Source organism: Haemaphysalis longicornis, unplaced genomic scaffold (genome assembly GCF_048455015.1).
Source record: "Haemaphysalis longicornis isolate Haplotype H1 unplaced genomic scaffold, Haemaphysalis longicornis Haplotype H1 scaffold_6, whole genome shotgun sequence".
In the NCBI taxonomy this organism is placed as follows: domain Eukaryota; kingdom Metazoa; phylum Arthropoda; class Arachnida; order Ixodida; family Ixodidae; genus Haemaphysalis; species Haemaphysalis longicornis.
Window position 1 is genome coordinate 161,424,695 of NW_027526407.1, and position 19,717 is coordinate 161,444,411.

At 42.4% G+C, this 19,717-nt stretch overlaps 1 protein-coding gene across 1 annotated transcript in view; it reads left to right on the forward strand.

Annotated features, from left to right (window-relative positions):
• LOC144142030 (nose resistant to fluoxetine protein 6-like) overlaps nt 1-19,717 on the forward strand; it is a 112,992-nt gene that overhangs the window by 61,732 nt on the left and 31,543 nt on the right. The window contains exons 8-10 of the mRNA XM_077673455.1: nt 4,935-5,027; nt 9,764-9,932; nt 13,226-13,305. Coding sequence (XP_077529581.1) covers nt 4,935-5,027; nt 9,764-9,932; nt 13,226-13,305 — 342 coding nt within the window. The remainder of the gene's footprint in view (nt 1-4,934; nt 5,028-9,763; nt 9,933-13,225; nt 13,306-19,717) is intronic.

Below are 19,717 nucleotides of genomic sequence, written 5' to 3' on the forward strand. Positions count from 1 at the left end.
GGGTCTAGTAGGCTTGCGGTAATTCAGTGATACAAGGTCGGTTGTGTCAACCACTTTTCTTAAGTGGACAAAAATCTGAGTGCCCTCACTTTGTATGTCGAAAATAAAAGGTGCCCAAAATAGGTATACATCTTTTTGTAAGATGTAAGACGGAACGTATCCTTTTGATACTTGCCGCATGCACGGAATCCAAAAGCATAAATGTGACTGATCCAAAGAAAGAGACAAACTGAAAAAAATTATTTATTTTGAGCTATTTACCGGGTACAACGTATTTTTGGAAAATGCATCATTTTTAAAGCAAGCAGAGTCGGAGGAAAATTTTTCTGAAGAATGTTTGCATTGATTGTTTTGATGCAGCTTTAACAACGGTTGCGAAAATACCTAGAACACCAGCAAAAAGCGGTTTCCCTTGAAACTGTTTCTTTTGGCGTTAAAATAAAAAGAGCATCGCCGTTTTGTAACCATAAACGGAGATCTTTGATCTAGCTGCCAACTGCATCGCAATTCAAACTTGCTACTCTAAAACGGTAGTTCACAATGGTATCTACCGTAGTCAAGAGTGGACGTAAGTACCGACGGTAAATTTCAAAGAGAAGGTCAAATAGCACTGTCAAATACCATTGACCACATGGTGAGGCTGTAAGAAGTCACCGTTGGCCTCAAAGTACCAGCGAACTGGGCGTATGACCTCGCTGAAGACTCGAGCACACTCATACTGTATCGGTTTTTAACCTGTTAATCAGAGTTTGCCACAGATGGTGTGCTATAAGTCGCTGCATTCCCAGCGGCACCCTTCCTACATATTCTCGAAGACTGTTTACAACTCCCGCATACACACTGGATGAAACAAGTTGCGAAATCTGACTGCGTTTTTGAAGCAATTTTGTGTTTGTTCTTTTATGTTGGTCTTGTAGGTAAGACATCGCGATGGCAGCGCCATATTTCTAAATATATATTTCTCATAGAATACCGAGCAGCGCAATTTGTAAGCGGGGTATATTTGTTTTTATGAAGCAGTGCGTTATTTTTAACTCGTTATATTTATTTACTAATATTTATTTCTTACTAATGCATGAGATAAGGTGAAATGCATCCTTGACAAGAAAAATCCAGAGTAAAACTGCTCCCAAATCGTGCAACCCCGACTATCATTTATTTGCATTCCCTTACCTTCAATCAATAATCCCTTCCCTCTATACGAAATCAAAGACGTATTTCACAGCCACACCCGGGCGACTACCACAAACATTTAAATAATATTTTCCAGAATCACACGTAAGCTCTAAAACCCCGATTGGGTTTTGTGACAAAAAATACTGCCTTCGTGAACACATGCCGATAAAAGAATAATTCTGACCAGTGAGAATTCGTTAGAACCAGCGATCCTATACTCATCTAAATATCATCCTGCGTTGGAAAGAAACCTGAAAACAGATTCAAAATTTTGTTATACATTTATCTACAGAAGAGTAATTTCAAACCAACAGGAAACACCTGTCCCCGCACCTATCCACTAAAATCATACTCCCCAAAATAAACCGCAAAATATGAACTCTCTTCCCAAGACACTAGAGCGGTGCGTTTAAACGTTTGGCGGAAATGGTGCGAACGTCACTATTCTCGCCATTTTAACGAACATGGCATCCCTAGGTCGCCGGTAAGCTGTGTACAGTTACGTAGTTTCATAGCGTGCCAACGGTACAATGACCATTCAAATTAGTTTGCTGCGTTCTCAAACATTAAACATGATCTCTAGAGACAGCCCTCAAAGACAACAGATATCACTCCTTTTGTTCAACCATACCATTGAAATATACCCCCTTAGATAGATTATCCCACGTTTCACATGCAACTTACGTGAAGAATGAAACCTATGGATACCTAACGGAAAAAAAAAGGCCGAAAAAAGGAGCTGAATTAGCTTAAAACATATCAAAGAGCTACCTTCTGAGAAGGAACCTTGAATTAGCACAGCAAAGTAACCCATTCACCACTGAGAGCAAGTACGGCAAAACAAAAGAAGACCACCTTTGCGGATACCGATCTACTCAAAATACCAGTCCCTTGCAATCGCAGCGTGTTTCCCTGTTCTGGGCTTACTTTCCCTAAATTGGCTCTGAAGATAACGCAATCCCCACGCTCAGCAATACTGCGGACGTGCAAATGCACTCTTTTAGGCAAAATGAGCACCATCAGTACGTCCTAAAACAAATGGACACACGTAGAGCTAAAGCCACCCTACTAATGAGTACTACCGCATGTTGAATGCCTTACCAGGCAACTAAAGCAATGAAACGCAGGCTGAATAAGATTATTCGCCGACCGTGTTAAAGCGCCTTTCAGTTGTACAAGACGTCGCCATAAAATACTGCAATTGCATATCGAGGGTTGGAATAAGATGAAGCACCCCGAATCTTTACAAGAAAGCGCATGAAACAATGACGTACGCGGCATGCCACATCACACACAAAGAGCTTTATCGTATCACAGATGAAATACCAACGAGGACGTACAGCTTTCTGCCACGCGGATCTGCTGCTCCAGACGTACCCAGTGCATCCGTGTGACTCCAATACAAAAATAAGCAACCTGATTATAAAAATGCCGACACGTTGCCGGAGTACGATCCATACACATGCAAATATAAAAGAGGGAATGCTTTCAATGTTTACCACATATGCGTTGCAGCACTCTCTGCCTTTACAGGGTGTCCAAGCAAGCATGCCCCAAGATTTAAAAAAGAGTAATGGCATAACTCGAAGATACCCTAGTGCGTAATGTTTGCAGTACTGAGGAGAATCGGGCAGCATTTTTTTGTTAATGAGACCTTAGTAATTATTGGTAATTATTTAAGTCAAGAACTACTGCCCTAATCACTAAAGGGTCAAAGAGGCACTTGTATGTACCCACGAGGGGAATTTAATTCCGGTATTTTCAGTGACGAAATAATTGCATACACAATTCTTCTGACTGATAAAGGAAACCCGGGAACTTTAAAAATACCACGTGACGGCGCCTCCGCGCAAATCGTAAAGCAATGCCCTCAAACACGCTGCCTCTGAGTTAGCCATAATGAAATAAACAAAAGAAAGAAAGGAGAAATCGCGCCCGAGCTTGTGCCTTATCTGCACACGTGCCCCACGAATCTTGCTGTTCCTACTCCTTCCATGCATGTCATTATGAATGTGGTGAGCTGTCCCTTCGGGCGGGTGATAGGAGAAGCAGTTGCTTTCAACCAGCTTATTTGGTGACCCTGCTTTACAATGCTCGCAGAAGTTCCTTCACGTGGTATTTTTCATATTTCGCGGGTTTTCTTTATCATTCAGAATAAATGAGTACGCAATTAGCTCGTCGCTGAAAACACCGCAGTTACATGCCCCTCGTGGGTACCTACAAGTGCCTCATTGACAATTCCGTGATTATGACAGTATTTCCCGAGTTAGATAATTAATTACAAATAATTAGTTAAGTCTCAACAACAAAAAATTACTGTACGCTTCGCCACTGTACACCAAACATTATGCACTAGGTATTCTTCGAGTAACGCCGTTGCTGTTTTCCTAAATCTTGGTGCATGTTAGTTGGGACACCCTGTATAGTAAGCGTAGTTAGAACAGGAGCAAAAAATACGGTTAGTTCAGTCAAAATCGCAGCAAAAGGTACTGCTAAAAAGCCACACTGGCTCACGAAATCATACTGGCCAAGACATAATGACCATTTTCATACACTTTCACACTGCTTGGAGTAATTGTCAGGGGTGCCCATTTCGAAAACTGCCATTCCTATCCTTCAAACAAGACCCAAAACGTCCGAGGTTTACGTATTTTGGGTTCACCGTCCCGAATTCCTCGACACTAATATTGGGGCCTAGGCGGCTTCCATGCTAATATACATTGTGAAGGTTCCCTCACGACAGAACAAACACCCCTGGCGCCGAATCGTACACCTGTCTTGCGCTAAATGGGCATATTTGTACACTAAAGACGCGGGCGACACATTTTCCCCCTCCACACACCAAATATCAACAGTTAAACCAGCACCTCACCACCATCACATGTCCCAAAACCAACATTCATTTACACTTCCTTGTCCTCCATGCTGGGTACTAAAAAATTATCACCCCATTTCGACTGATGTTCACAAGTCCGCAACGTATACTCTAAGGCATCCGATTAACTACAAGCAGCAAGGCCGGAAATCAGCCCAATCCTCTCGGTTTACATCCAGAAGGAGTGGTTGGCTAGGCACAGTCAAACGATATAATTTCCCAAGGTAAGTATGCCACGCAGAGCCTGTAACAACATAAACATTTAACTCACGTTTTCTTCCAAATGGTGGTTACCATACCATCGGGCCTTGTTGTTCCTTAGATATTTTATTCCTTCATTTCATAGCCTTTATCGTCAGCGGGGGTATCAATGAATGTGTTGCGGCTTTCAACAAGTGTAAAGTGGCTACAAAAGTCAATAATCTCTGTTTTCAGCTGCTCGTTGATTTTGATGTGCCTAATGTTGTTGCCTGCGGACTTTGGATTTTTTGGGAGAATGCATGTCACTGAGGAGGTACAGTGGCGTTCGCATAATCAGTGTGGCTTTTGTGGTGCCAGTCAACTGCACAACCGATGCAACTGATATAGAATAAAATGATATATTCGTATTGCTTTTTCAACCGATACTCAGTGTCATGTGGGTAAATAATTTAATTCAATAAAGGCTTGCACATGAACTCGCCCTAGTCTCCATTTCCTTCATACAAACACACTAAGTGACCTTGTTAACTTAGCAACTTCATACCGGAGAAAAAGGCAGGAGTAATGTACCGTGCTTATTGCAAAATAACAGAAACTTCAAACTTAATTGTGCACATATGAAGCCACAAATATTTCATTTCGCAAAGTATACTTTATTTCTCGCTTTGCGTTCCCTCATCAGGGGATTGGTGCTCTCTTATTCCACATTGAAGCAACTCCAGAAAACTGGTGGGAAGAAGAATTGGATCCTCTTTTATGCGCACCGCTACCTAAGGTAAGACTATTCCTATTAACTCACTGTATCTTCACATAATCACGAATTATTGCTTCGTTTATTATAAAACCGCGGTATGGCTTCTGCAAAACGTCGTCGAGCAAAGAAGTGAAACTGTGCATTTGGCAACTGCTACAACAGATTGTGTGGACTCATTATATTACCACCAACAGTCGCATCTTTTAATTGTGATCAAGCCCGCGCGCTATCTTCATGTAAAAAAATACGAACAGGTGTATAAACCGGCCTGATATACGTATTAGCTGCCACACGTCAATTAGCTGCAGAAGCAAAAGGCCCCTGTGTATTGTTTCGATTACGTATGCAATTACCCGAACACTTAAGACTTGCAACTGCACACAAACTGACTTCTACGGGTTCATAATGAGACAATGCAAATACATACTCGATTTACGTTTTTATTAAGCACATACCAAGCATAACTACCGAAACAAACAATCGACATGTCCAACATGTGTCGAAGTATCCGGCGCACTCGAACGCATATACTGAAAAACGCGAACACTTTTTGAGGCACCTAAAATGAAGGAAAAATAAATGTATTATAACCACAACAAAGATGGCACTTGGGCTAAGCCTTCAACAATGAATGCCTTAAATGGGCAAGGCAATCACACTTACAGGGCATCAAAGAATGCCGCTTCCGCACTAAGCAAAGCAACTGTTGGATGTCTGACGAAATCTGGCCAAGCTTCAAATACTGGCTGGCTTCTAGAACTTTTCGTGTTAGCTGGTTCTTATTTCTACATAACAAGCATTGCGCTCAAACACAGCGCCACAATCAGAAATACACGCCCGGCAAGAAGAGGATAAGTGGCTAAGGTAAAGTTTTCCCTTGTTTAAAATTGTTTCATCAGCCTGGCACATCCACAACTTCCCGTCTGGCCAGTATATACTTCCCCACAGGAACGCGGACCAATAAACAACCCCTGTAGCACACCGTACACATTTCTTCATGGGAGTGACACCAAACCCCTCTTGACAATTTGTTTCTTTTGTGCAGTATTCGACAGGCCATTTCTAACTCATTATTAGCCGACAACAGGACGCTCATAAAATTTCTTCGTGCGAATTGTGTTAGTCCGCCAAACATCTTTGAACGTGAGGAACCACGGCGAAGTTGTTGGGTTTTTCTATTGGTTTTTCTGCCTTCTTGTCGGGCTCTACTCAATTTACCAGCTTGCCACTGTCCCCAAAAATTTATGAGAACGATGTACCCTGATTTTCATGGTTTCTCCACATGCTTGAAATTTCTGGTAAACATTGACGCTGGCAGGATTACAATGAGAACCAGTCCAGGGAGAAACGTGAAACACCATGCTTTCCCACTTTTGAGTGTGTCCGATCAAAGTTTAATAGCAAGTTGAGGAAACTCGAAGATTACTTGAATGACATGTGCCCTTCCCCGAAAGTCAATTTCAAATCCATAAGACGGTACACTCTATCTTTCGGCAATTCAAAAGTGAATCGTGAAACGCGGCTACTTACCAAAAACTTAAAGTAAATAAGGGCACATTCTGCATGGTGACCTATCTACTACACCAAGAAGCCTTTAACATTAATGTAAAGGATTTATATTACTCTGTGCCATATGAAGAAATAATTAGCAGTGTAACAAATTGCATAAAGCAAGGAAATAGTAAGTGTGCATTTATTGCTAAATCTGAAAATTCTGTTATGCACTTTTTATAACGGCTGTCTTTCTACTCGGCTTGTACCATGGTCGAGTATAACAGAGGCAAATTCACCTAGAAAAGTAACGTGTGCGTTGTGTCCCTAGTGGCCCCTGTCCTTATTATTATCTTTCGCGGAAGACTGGTTCAGTTTGGGACAGATGATCCTGAGGAACACGTTTTTTTAGTGTTCTGTTATGGTGACAATTTTCTTGTCGATGCCGACAGGTCACCCTGCAGAATTTGCCCTGACGTACTGAAGATTTTGGAAGAATGTTGCTGTGTTTTACGGTTTACCTTTAATTTGACTATAAGTAGAGTGCTCGAGTTTTCGGATTGGATTTGAGACCTACGTTTAGGAAAGGGCACGTGTGCTACGTGTACTTTGCGAGGTCCATCAACGAATTTTTGCCGTTTGAGTCGCACACTGGAAACAGGCAATGCGCCGTATTCCACTTTTCTTCCTGAAGACTGGCCGATGTAGTCAAGTGAGAATTCAATGGCTATTAGCGTTTTATATTAGGTGGAGAAGCTAGGAAATAAGGCTACCTTTGTCATAATATCTGTAGGGCCTGCGATTAGCTGGTACAATCAGCAAAGTCCAAGAATGTTGGAGAAAAATAGAGAAGCTCAAGAGCTTCGCCCTGGTGGCTTGCGTTCAGAAATGTCTCAAGACCTAAAGCAAGTTACGGAAAGGCTTGACGGGAAGCCCATGGGTTTCAACCTCTAACGAGTTATGTAAAAATTGAGAGTGAACAAAAAAGCAAAAACCATCATGAGTCATGCAGAAATATTAACAAACCAAGATCGTCCCGCATGCTACAGGAGTTGTGTATTGGGTCCTCCATTCTTACGTTAAATCATAAATGGGACAAACAGGACGTTATGTGTATACCAGCCTAAGAAACACACTTTTTCAAAGTAGGGATGACATGTTAGACACTAATCTGGGAATTCCCTCGCATGAATCTCTGAGTGTGCCCCTGTGTTCGAGCGCACAGCCATCTTGTTATAGATATAAGAAACGCTACAACTGAGGAACTGTGAAAGCCAGGTACATTATAACAGCTCGCCCTGATTCTATCAGTCATCCGACTGTTCCTTTGTTTAGCAGGGAAGTCGCATGATGATGGTGATGATGATTATGATTTCTATTAGTTTCCCCTTTGTAGCGGGGTGATGACGTGTCTTCTTACCAAAAAAGACTAATATACCTATGTTTTCCACTCTTGGGATAATACCAGCTCTGCTTAGTTCAGGCAGAAAAATGTATTAGGATCAAAATACTTTTTTTTCCCTTTTACAGGTGGTAACGGTGCTATGCAACATTCCCCTGTCTGCTTTTCGTCCACCACCATTCTAATCTTCTTTTTGTCGCATCGTCCGCCTTGAAGTTAACTTCCTCCACGCTACCCTCAAAATCTAGGGCTTCTGGAAGCCAAATATTTCCCGCATGCAGTTTGGATGGATACCCTCGAATTCTAGTACTATTGGCCACATTGCTTTTGTTTATTTTCCACAGACAGCGCATACTCCATCGTTTTGTGAATAGTTCCCCCAAGGCCTTAGTTCGCAAGCAACCTGCTCTACCCTCAGAAAGCACGATCTGCCATGATGTGCCTTCAATGTGTTTGCCGTGCCCGTTGAGGACTTTCGTTTTTGGAGGCTTTCCTATGTGCCAAATTATATACGGTTATAATTGCTTTCTTTGCTTTTGTGGATTTTGTGCGACGAAAAGATTGTTCTTCTTGTTTATCTGTAAGTGCACAGAATGGGCCCGAAACTGACGCATGTAGGAGGCGCTTTTTAGGTGCATTGTATTTATGCTTTTGACGTGTTTAATAAACGCTAGTTGGGTGTCTGTTCTTGTAATGTTCACGTGTGCTCCCGTTCCCGCCAATATGGTCGCAGTTTTCTGTAACAATAACCATTAAAATCTTACTCAACTTTCAACTCTTATATTGTATATTGTTCCGCATTACTATCGTCAAAAGAACTATATATTTGGTCCTTTTTTACTCGCTGGTACCAACTATAGAGTTAATGGGGTTGCAACATTCCAGTGGAGCATGCCCTAAAATACAGGGTTTCCTTTGAATAAACCACTTTTGGGTGAAAACAAAACCAGTAGCTTTTTTAACAGAGTAATAACTAAGGCTCTCATTTCAGAAGCAAAAAACGTCTTTTGAACGAATCGAGCCGTATATCATTGCTTAATAGGTGCTTCTTTCAACGAAATCACAAGCTTTTTTGTTGAGATTCGTCCTTCTGGCAAAATGGCAGCCATGTGCAAAAGTGTAAGCAATTGAAATCAGTAATGAATAAAATTTAAGGTTGCCTTCTTTCGCCACTTGATATCGAAGAGTATGATGGTAGGCTGCGCAGTAAATTTAACAGACCTCGGTGGTCTCAAAAATTTCTAGCTGCATTTTGCTGCTGTTTTATTGAGTGTGCTCCTCAGGTGAATTTGACGTTGGTTCATTGAATATTTTATTATTCATTTCATGTTTGGTTCATGTAGCCCAACCTAAGTGGTGGAAGTTTTGCGTCGTGTCCTTAGAAAGCCATCGTTGTTAAGATCAATACATTCCTATTGTCACTAGTAGATTTGCCCTTTCGAGAGAATATTTCTTTAAGGAGCTGTTTGTGCAATTTTGTGATTTTACGGGGTGTATAGGTGAAATTGCAAGCGCATGCATCAATGAAACAATACTAGTTCCAACTAGACAACTAGCATCGGGGGTATGGCTGTAGAGCAGTGGGTGGCCCTTTCACCTGTAATCCGCACCACTCACTTTGATCGAGTGTTCCTGCCTTTAGGAAACGCCCCTCTGTATACAACCTGTGTATACCAAACTGCGAGACCCTCTATTCTTCAGGCTTCATTATGATATAACCATTGGCATGTAAATGGGCGTAGTAAACTATAAACATATGTTTGTTCACTAAGAAATGCCTAGTAGCGTAGATCAGGGGCGGGTAATGCCGCGAAATGGCCATGGAGTTCGACTCTGACATAACGTTTCTTCGCGTACCAATCAGGACCGTGCCTATGCTAATGGTCGTCGTCGCCATATGTGCCTTCCTGATGCGCCACCTTGGCGATGGACCTCGTTGGCCTGAGATCCTGACAACGTACGAGGCCAGATGCCGAGTAAGCTGGTGGACGTATCTCCTATACGTGCAAAACTTCGTCCTTACGGACCAGCAGGTGAGATATGCAAGACGCCTAAGCGCAGGTTAATAGCGATATTTCATATTTACTAATATATAAAGTTTTTCGTTTTTATCCTCTCTGCCAGTGGGTCGCGGAAAGATTCTGGCACCGTTAATGATATTGATTTACAGGGTAGCTACGCATCAATACTCGGTTCGTAAAGTAACACTAGGAAAGTAAAGCTGTAGACTGGGCTAGTTGGTAATTCATAGTGAACGAATGTAGCGCACCAGAAACACAAGGGACAGAAAGAATACACACGGACGAAGGGACAGAAAGAATACACACGGACGAGCGCTCGTCCGTGTGTATTCTTTCCATCCCTTGTGTTTCTGCTGCACCACATTTGTTCACTAACACTAGGAAAGACTGAAGATTTGATTGGCACGGATGATGAACTTTTGAATGTTGTCTGGTATAAATATAAAATTTTTGGCATAACTTCTGGGTATCACAGTATTCTGTCGATACTACTAACGGCAATGGTTGCGTGGTAAAGCACTCGTATCGTAAGCTTGAGGTACCAGGTTCAAATCCGGAGACGCCAGATACGCACTGGTTTCTTTAAAAGGTGCAAGTGTCCCCGTACGGTAGCTGGTCTCGACGGTGGAAGAAAGGCTTCTTGCTTGACCACAAGCAGCCACGGCAGTTCACGGGGTTTGTCCCTCAAACACCTTGGGGAGGGGCGGGGGGTCGGGACGCCTGGGCACCCACCTATACAAAGGGAACAAGGGCACCCTATCTCATCAGGAGATGAAGGGCTTCGACACGCACTATCTCTGAGGCAGACGTTGTAGGTTCTTTTGGAGGTACTGGATATCTACCAATGTTAAAATGCCCATAGGTGATCACCCACGGGGGATCAAGTGTACTAGAAACAGTTCCACCACGTGGGTTTGCACGATGCGATACAAAAATTTGGTGGATACTTCAGTATCGCTGGGCACCTACAAGTAAAATCTGGTACGAGCGCCTCCAGCACAAGAAATCCATTTCTTGGGTTGATGGCCGACTTTGTCGGGAAATGCCCCCGTGAAAGGAGCCGTAAAGTTTCCTCCGAAAGGCGGTTACCGAGTTGAGCGTGCACCGTGGCTGTGGAAGTCGCAATGCGTATTCGTGTACATTGCTGGCACCGGGCACCTTTCCGTAAAATTGGTACAAGCGCAAATGTACACCCAGAGATGTGCATGGGAGTAAACGTAGAGCTTGAGGAGGTTATATCAGTAAATTTCTAAAACTGAAGTTTCTTTATAACCTGAACCCTGTACCTACAAGAATATACGTCGAAATTGGTGGAAAGAAATCTCTGTAGCACGTCTGCTTTCTCGAAATGTAGGGGCGAAGCCCTAATAAAGACTTTCACCTTGTTTCCTTCTATGACAGACACATCAGCGTACAGTAGAATAATGAGTATGGCAATAGTACCTCCACCCCTGACTTACCTCTCATCTGTAATGAAAGATATTGTAGTGTTTAGCCAAGTACGTTAGCTGCCACAAGCCAGCAGAAAACAAGTCACGCGAGCAACATAACGACTCCCATTAGGAGGAAACCACTTTTAGTCAAAGAATTTATTTTTGCTCTCTAGCTCTCAATTTTCAATGCAGAAATATGTGTGTCAAACTGGCTATTAAAATTTGAAAAAGTACTGCTGTGGTATTCAACTAAGTCTTGATAAGGCTCCTGTATTTCTGAAAATTAACATATAACTTTTTAAGCACAATGTAAATGCATTCTTTATTTCATTTGTTTTATTTACAATACTTTTAGTCCTTGCAGGCTGTAGCAGGAGTCGGAAGTTAACAGGTGTACAATACAATATGTTAGGCAAAAAACAAGTCCAGCCATGGTTGAAAGTCCTGTGAGGATTTGCATCATTTAAACACCTCGGGAGGAAGCGCATTCAAATCAACAATAGGTCACACCTGAAATGAAAACCTAAATACATCCACCCCCGGTACAAATGCCTGAACAACAAACGAGTGATCGGTACGAGCGGACACTCGTCCAGGAGGACGCACGTATATTCCCGGATCCAATTTGTTTTTTTTAATGGACAGCCCATAAATAAATTTTAGACCAGCTATTTTTCTACGTGTAGTATATAGTTGAAGGTCAGCAATGGCTAGCAAAAGTGATACAGACTGTGTTCTGTAATTTGAATAAATAATCCTAGCTGACAATATTCGGACTCGTTCAAGTTTGTTAATTTCAGTTTTAGCATGCGGATTCCATGTGATAGGTGCGTACTTCAGTGTTGCTCTAACAATCGTCTTATAGGCCAACAACTGAACAGAGGGTGTTGCATTTCCTAGTTTCCTTCTCAGAAAACCCAGCTTTCCCTTCGCCAGTCGTGTAATGTTGTCAATGTGGTTGTCCCACTTTACATAGATGGATAGAGTACCACCTAAGTATTAAGGCTCCGTAGAACGCTTACTTCTGTGTTGTTCATTGTGTATTTAGAGTTAGCAGGGTTTTTTTATTTCACATTGTCATGCAAGAAATTTTACCAAAATTATCTTTATATACCTTTTTCATGCGAGTTATCAATACATCGGACAGCATCATTGAGGAGTATTTGATCAGAAACACTTTTCACATGACAGAACAAGACAGAATGATCTGCATATAGCCTTACATCATGAGAAGGAGGAACAACCGTTGCAATATCATTTACATAAATTAAAAAGAGTAAAGGTCCCAACACAGAGCGTTGTGGCACACCTGAGGATACGCTTAAAAGAGACATACATGTGCCGCTTATTTCAACACACTGCAACCTATTGCGCAAGCAAGCTTCAACCCATATTACAATTTCAGCATAAACACAAAGTTTCAACATTTTTTGTACACGTTTCTGGCGACATACACTACTGAAGGCATCAGAGAAATCGATTGCTACAGCATCAACTTGTTCTTTTGAGTTTATCACCGAAACGAAAGCATGGAGGTTTCAATGAGCTGAGTTACGGTTGAAAGGCTTTTTCTAAAACTGTGTTGCTTATGATAAAACAGATTATTGTTTTGTATATATTGAAATAAATATTTTGAAGTTACATGTTCTCACTTTGCAAGCCACGCATGTGGTATAAATTGGGCATAATTAGAAACATTAGGCCGGTCACAAGCTTTAAAAATGGGCGCAACTTTTGTGCATAACCCATCATTCGGGACAGTGCCATTAAACAAAGACAAATATAAAAATTGTAACTAAAAAACTAGAAACCCAATCTGAGTAGCGCATCAAAAATTTGAACTTGAGCTTCACTGTGGCATTCTCATTACAGTGCCTGCCTCACACGTGGTACTCGGCTGCTGATTTCCAGATTTACCTTGTATCTCCACTCATATTGTACCCCCTATACAAGTAAGTAATTTGTAAGGTAATACTATCCATTTTTCAGCACCGTAAAGGCTTCAACTGTCCTCCTAACCTCACTAAGCCCTATGACATCCAATTTTATGCCCCCTAGTTCCTCGAAGAACACCTCTAGACTCGCTTCACTAGATAGGGTTCTCGTTTTAAACGTAGGCCGGTTCATATTTAAATAGCGGCCTTTCCGTGTCCACATATTCTTAGCATTCTCTCCTGTGTCACAGGTCTGACCACCGCCGTTGTCAGTTGCTTTGCAGCAACTGGGTAATGCGGGCCGTGAGTTTATTGGCGAATTCATGGTAGGTGGTGGGCGTTCCTACACCAAGTTTTCCAATCCTGCTCTCTTGAGAGAGTGCGTTACCGTCAATGGTGGCCGGGGTCAAGCCGCACCCCAATCCTAATTCTGCAATTCTATCAATACGCGGATTTTATTTAAACCCGGTGGGAATTTCCTGGCACCAGGACACGTCCTAGGTTACCGTGGTGTAGTGGACAGGAGAGAACTGGGAGTCGGATTTCTAGTCCATAAAAGCATAGCTGGCAATCAAGAAGAATAGTATAGCAATAACGAAAGGGCCACAGGTCTTGTATTAGGCTCCATAAGAGGTACAAATTCAAGGTGTTACAGGGCTACGCGCCCACATTCAGCCATGCTGAAGAGGTAGTGGAACGCTTCTATGAAACTGTGGAATCGGGAATGGCTAAAGTAAAAACACATTACACCATAGTTATGGGGGACTTCAATGCTAAAGTAGGCAAAAATCAGGATGGAGACAAGGCAGTTGGGAATTATGTTCTGGGCTGTAGAAATAGCACGGGGCACCTACTTGTCGAGTTCGAAGAACGGAAAGCCTACGCGTAATGAATACCTTCCTCTGCAAATGGGTGAGCAGGAAGTGGACGTGAAGGAGCCCGAATGTGAGCATAAAAATGAAATACACTTCATATTGTGCGGTAACACTGGCGTCGTGAAGGATGGGGAAGTGCCCGGAAGAGTAAGTTGTAGTTACCACCGTTTGGTGAGATCTCGGACTATGCTAGATGTGAAGAGGGACCGTAACAAGCTAGTACGAAAGAAGCCGATTTGTGAGCTAACAGTAAGATTTAAAGTAGAAGAATTCTGGATCGCGCTGCAGAACCGAAATTAGGCTCTTACCGAGGAAGCAGAGTTTACGACACAGGAAGCCAGCGACAACCTTACATGCATTATCACGGAGTGTGCACTAGAAGTCGGGGCCATGATGGATAAAAAGGATACTGGTAAACTTTCTTAGAAGACGAAAGATCTAATAAGAAAACGTCAAACCATGAGAATCTCCACCCCACCTGACAGATAAAAACTTGCGGGGCTTTCTAAATAATTCAATAGGAGTAAGAACGCTGACATACGGAAGTATATTATGGAGAGGACGGAATACGCTGTAAAGAACGGAGTAGCCTCAAAGCAGTGAAGAGGCGTCTTGGCGTGGGAAAAAATCAGATGTATGTACCTAAAGAAAAGGAAGGCAATGTCATCATGAATAGGGATAAAATAGTCACAGTGGCCGAAGAGTTCTATAGGGATCTGTACAGTAGCCGGGACATCCTGGATAATTCCTAACGAGAAAGGAATTTAGAGGAGATAGACATCCCACCAGTAACGAATGAAGAAGTAAGGAAGGCTTTGAACGAAATGAAAAGTGGCAAAGCACCTGGTGAGGATCACATAGCACCAGACCTCTTCAAAGATGGCAGATAAATTGTACTTTAAAAACTGGCAAATCTGTATACGCAATGCTAATGACCGCAAGTGTACCGGAATCTTGGAAAAATGTGAACATCATTCTGATCCATAAAAAAAGGTGACACAAAGGACTTGAAAAATTGCAGGCCGATCACCTTACTATCAGTCGTCTACGAGGTACTTATCAAGGTAATCGGTAACCGAATTTCTGCAACCTTAGCTTTAAGACAACCTAAAGAACAAGCAGGGTTCTGTAAAGGCTATTCAACAATCGACCATATTCACATGATGAACCAGCTTCCATTATATACGGAAACCTTATATATAGCCTTGATAGATTATGAGAAAGCATTACGCTCCGGCGAAACCTGAGCACTCATTCAGGTATTACAAAAGCGGGTGGTAGATCAGCATAATGTTAGAATACTAGAGGATATATACAGTGGGTCCAAAGCACCATCATCTTCCATAAGGTGAACAGTAAAATACTTATAGGGAAGGGTGTCAGACAAGGAGACACAATCTCTCCAATGCTATTCACGTCATGTTTACAAGAATTATTCAGAACGTTGGATTGGGGAGAGGAGGGAGTAAGGGTTAATGGAGATTATTTCAGTTACCTCAGATTGGCTGATGATGTTGCCTTGCTAAGTCACTCGGGGAATGAATTGCAAATCATGCTTTCCGCACTGGTCCACCGTAGTAGAACCGTGGGCCTGAAAATAATATGCAGAAAACCAAAGAAATGATCAATAACCTCAGGACAGCGCAGCGGTTTGAGATAGGTGGCGAGGCAGTGGAAGTGGTAAGTGAATATATCTACTTAGGCCAAGTTGTGACCCTGGATCCCAACAATGAGGCAGAGATAATTAAAAGCATTAAAGTGGGGGGGAGTACCTACGGTAGACGTTCTCAGATAATAAAAGGTAGCCTACCATTGTCCCTGAAGAAGAAAGTGTATGACTGCTGTATCTTACCGGTACTCACCTTGGGGCAGAAACGTGGAGGCTCACTAAAACAGTTCAACTTAAATTGAGAACGACTCAGCGGGCAATGGAGCGGAAGATGGTAGGCGTAACATTACGAGACAAGAAGAGAGCGAGCGGGTCGGGGAACAAACGCGTTTTAAGGAACTATTAGTAGAAATTAAGAAGATCAAATGGATGTGGGCAGGCATGTAAGGCGAAGGCACGATAACTGTTGGTCAATAAGGGTAGCAGAGTGGATCCCTAGAGAAGGCAAGCGTTGCAGGGGTCGGAAGAAAGTTAGACGTGCAGATGAGATCAGGAAGTTTGCGGGGATAAATTGGTCGCAGTTATCTCAGGACCGGGGTTATTGGAGAATAATGGGAGAGGCTTTTGCCCATCAGTGCGAATAGATAGGGTGATAATTATATTGATGATGATGATTATGATGATGGTGAAGGTAATACTGACTGCTGTTACTACACATTGCGTACGCCAATATAGATTGAGGGCCCAATATTGTGTGGTATACATTGGGTTTGCTCTCACAGATAACAGTACAGGGCATAAAAACTCTTATAAAAACTGTTAAAATAACAAGGCTGAATATCTTTTTCCGGATTGCTCGATAATTAGGTAAAGAAATCTCTCATTGGAGTGCAGTACCGCCCCGCTGCTAGCGTAGAGCTTGTAGCACCAGACGGGTGTTGTGTAGGTCCTGGTGGCGGATCTCACCTGGCGGGCATGTTTTTCTCCACTTTCTGCCTATCTTTCAAACTTTACAGGAACTGTTACCGTGTCACAAATACCTGTGTCGCAAAGAGAACACAAGAAAAGAAAACTTCGAACAAGGTAGAAACCACGAAGGCAAGCCTCTTTGGTGAATGTCGGCAAGAATCGTGGTTTCTACCTTGTTCAAAGTTTTCTTTATATATAGATATATAAATATATAGATAGTCAGGTAAAAGTTAAGAACAACTTTGCGGTTAACTTGTTTATTATAAATTAGTCCGGCAGTTTCGGAAGTGGAACTTCCTTCCTCAGGGACAATCCCACAATATCTATATATATATATATACATGACGTAAGAGAGATTGCCGAGGGGGAGGTTGATAGTCTAGGGGATTCATTTACGGCGTGAGGTGAAGTGAGCGTAGATTTGAGCATCCAGACGATGGCCCACACCACGCGCAAAAGCAGACCCTGCGCGGCTACTGCTTCCGCTGACACCGGCGTGAACCCATAGCATCATGGGTACAGCGGACAACTTTTTCACATGGCTGATCCCTGCGCATGGCACATACTCTGATGTTCTGATGTGTCCTTATTCGCCATAAAATCAAGATATACATACATATATATATATATATATATATATATATATATATATATATATATACATGTATATATATCTTGGTGTGGAACAGGAACTGAAAACAAAAAAAAATACCGGTTTCTGGTGCACGAGAATGATTCGAGCATCTCGTTAATGGTAACGGGTGCTGAGTGTTGTTTAGGGTTCCTCTGCTTCATGCACCATCAACTTCGTAACCTCTGGCGCACCTTTCCCCTTCAGATTAATCACACAATATAAACGCTCTCTTCGTGGTCACTTGGTGAAACGACTGCGCCACAATATTACAGTGGTAGGTGGCTGATCGTAGAGCAAGCAGGTTTGCTCTACACAAACCTCCTTGCACCACGCTAAGGAAATATTTTTGTATTTGCCCTACGTGATTCTCCTCACCGTGACCCTTATTTGATAACCAACATATCCTAGTGGCATCCATTTGAATGTTAACCCAAACAGTGACTAACCAAAACTATCACATGATATAGCCATACCACATTTTTGTATCTTGTAATTTCCCTAATCGCAACTTTTAATTTGATGCCGCGAACTCCCTAATGGCATTCATTTGAGTTTTAACCCAATTTAAAACCTCTAATGGCTATGTCATATGATAATATACAGGAAGCATTACTGCATTTGTCCGACGTAATTCCCCCCATGAAGACCGTTAATTTCATAGGGCACACGCCCTAGCACTATGAATATGAATTTTAACCCAATCTATGACAAGCCACGACTATGTCATATTATAACCGTAACGCTTTTTTGTCCCACGTGATTCCCCTCATCTAGACCTTGAATATGAGTCCGCACATGCCCTCGTGGCATTATTTTGTATTTTAACTCAACCGATAACCTATTATGACAGTGCATGACTATACGTTACCTCGCGTAATGCCGTTCATCGGGACCTGTCTTACACGCATTAGCGACATCTGTTTGAATTTTGCATCTATCTCCTATTGCGGTCATTATTCTATGTAAACGGGCGTCGCCTACTCAGTTCAGTTGACAACTCATTTGAAAAAGTGGGCGGAGAGGATAGCCGCCACTTCTTCCGCCCAGTGCTCACCTCTTCGTTTCTGACCGAAGCAAATCAAACCGTAACAAAAGCTGGTGAACAACCGGCAAGCAAATGTAGCCATCTGCTTTCCCAGCACCCTCTCCCACCTTCTTAGAAGATCCATCAAGAGCAAAAGGTGCGATAACACTTTTTTATTCCTCACCAGTCGGTTATTTTTCACACACCGAGCCGCTATATCATGAGGATGAATAATGATTGCTATTGGTTTTCCCTCTGTAGCATGGTGATGACATGTCATCTTCCTTAAAATGACTGATATACCAATGCTTTATCTAGCGCTTCTTAAGGCAGGTACAAAGAGCCTATTAGGAACGAAATACCTTTTTTTCTGTTACAGGTGGTAACTGTCTATGTCAATATTCACCTCTCTGCTTTTCGTCCACCAGCATTCTAACCTTTTTTTCGTCCCCTCGACCGCCTTGAAGTTAACGTCTTCTGTGCTGCCCTTAAATCCTAGGGCTCTTGGAGCCATATATTTGACTAATGTATATTTGCATGGATACCCTCAAATTCTAATACAACGTGCCGCATAGTGTCTGTTTCTTTTCCGCAGACCACGTATACACCATCTTTTTGTTATTACTTCCGCACAAAGCGCTTAGTTCGCAAGCAACCTGCTCTAGCCTCAAAAAGCAAACCACTGCCCTGGGAAATATTGAAATTTTCCTTTCTGATGTTCAATTTCTCAGCCCTGTACGACCGTAACTACGCTGTAGCTTCGATTTTTTCTCTCCATTTATACGTTTCAATCTGCCTTCCCTCTTTTTTGGTTACCTTGGCTGTTTTTGATTCTCCACTGTTCTTTCCGGATTTCATCGTTAGCCTTCTAGTCTTCCTTCACCACTGCATGTCCACGATTTTCATGTATAGGTGCCTAAAAACCTCTGCTGCCCACCTTCGTGGTTCCATGGCTCTCAATCTCATATCAAAATATATTTTACTCTGTGCTTCTCTAACTTCAAAAGGCGCAAGCCCATATCTCCCTGTACTGCTTCGTTAGTTGTTTTTCCATTCGCGCCTAAGGCCAAAGGTCCTAACGTTCTCTGGTTCACTTCAAGGCCTGATAGAACGTCTGATTTTAAGCAGAGTACAGCATTCGCAAATGTGATACCCGGAACAATAACTCCGTTTCACATTCCTCTTACTACTTGATATTTGTTATAACCCCCAGAGCTCTATGCTAGGCCAGCACTTTGTCCTGGCGGGGATTGCCCGTGAGGCTACGTTTACCCCTACAAGCAGGACGCCCGACTTTTCATCCCCAATTCATGTTTATT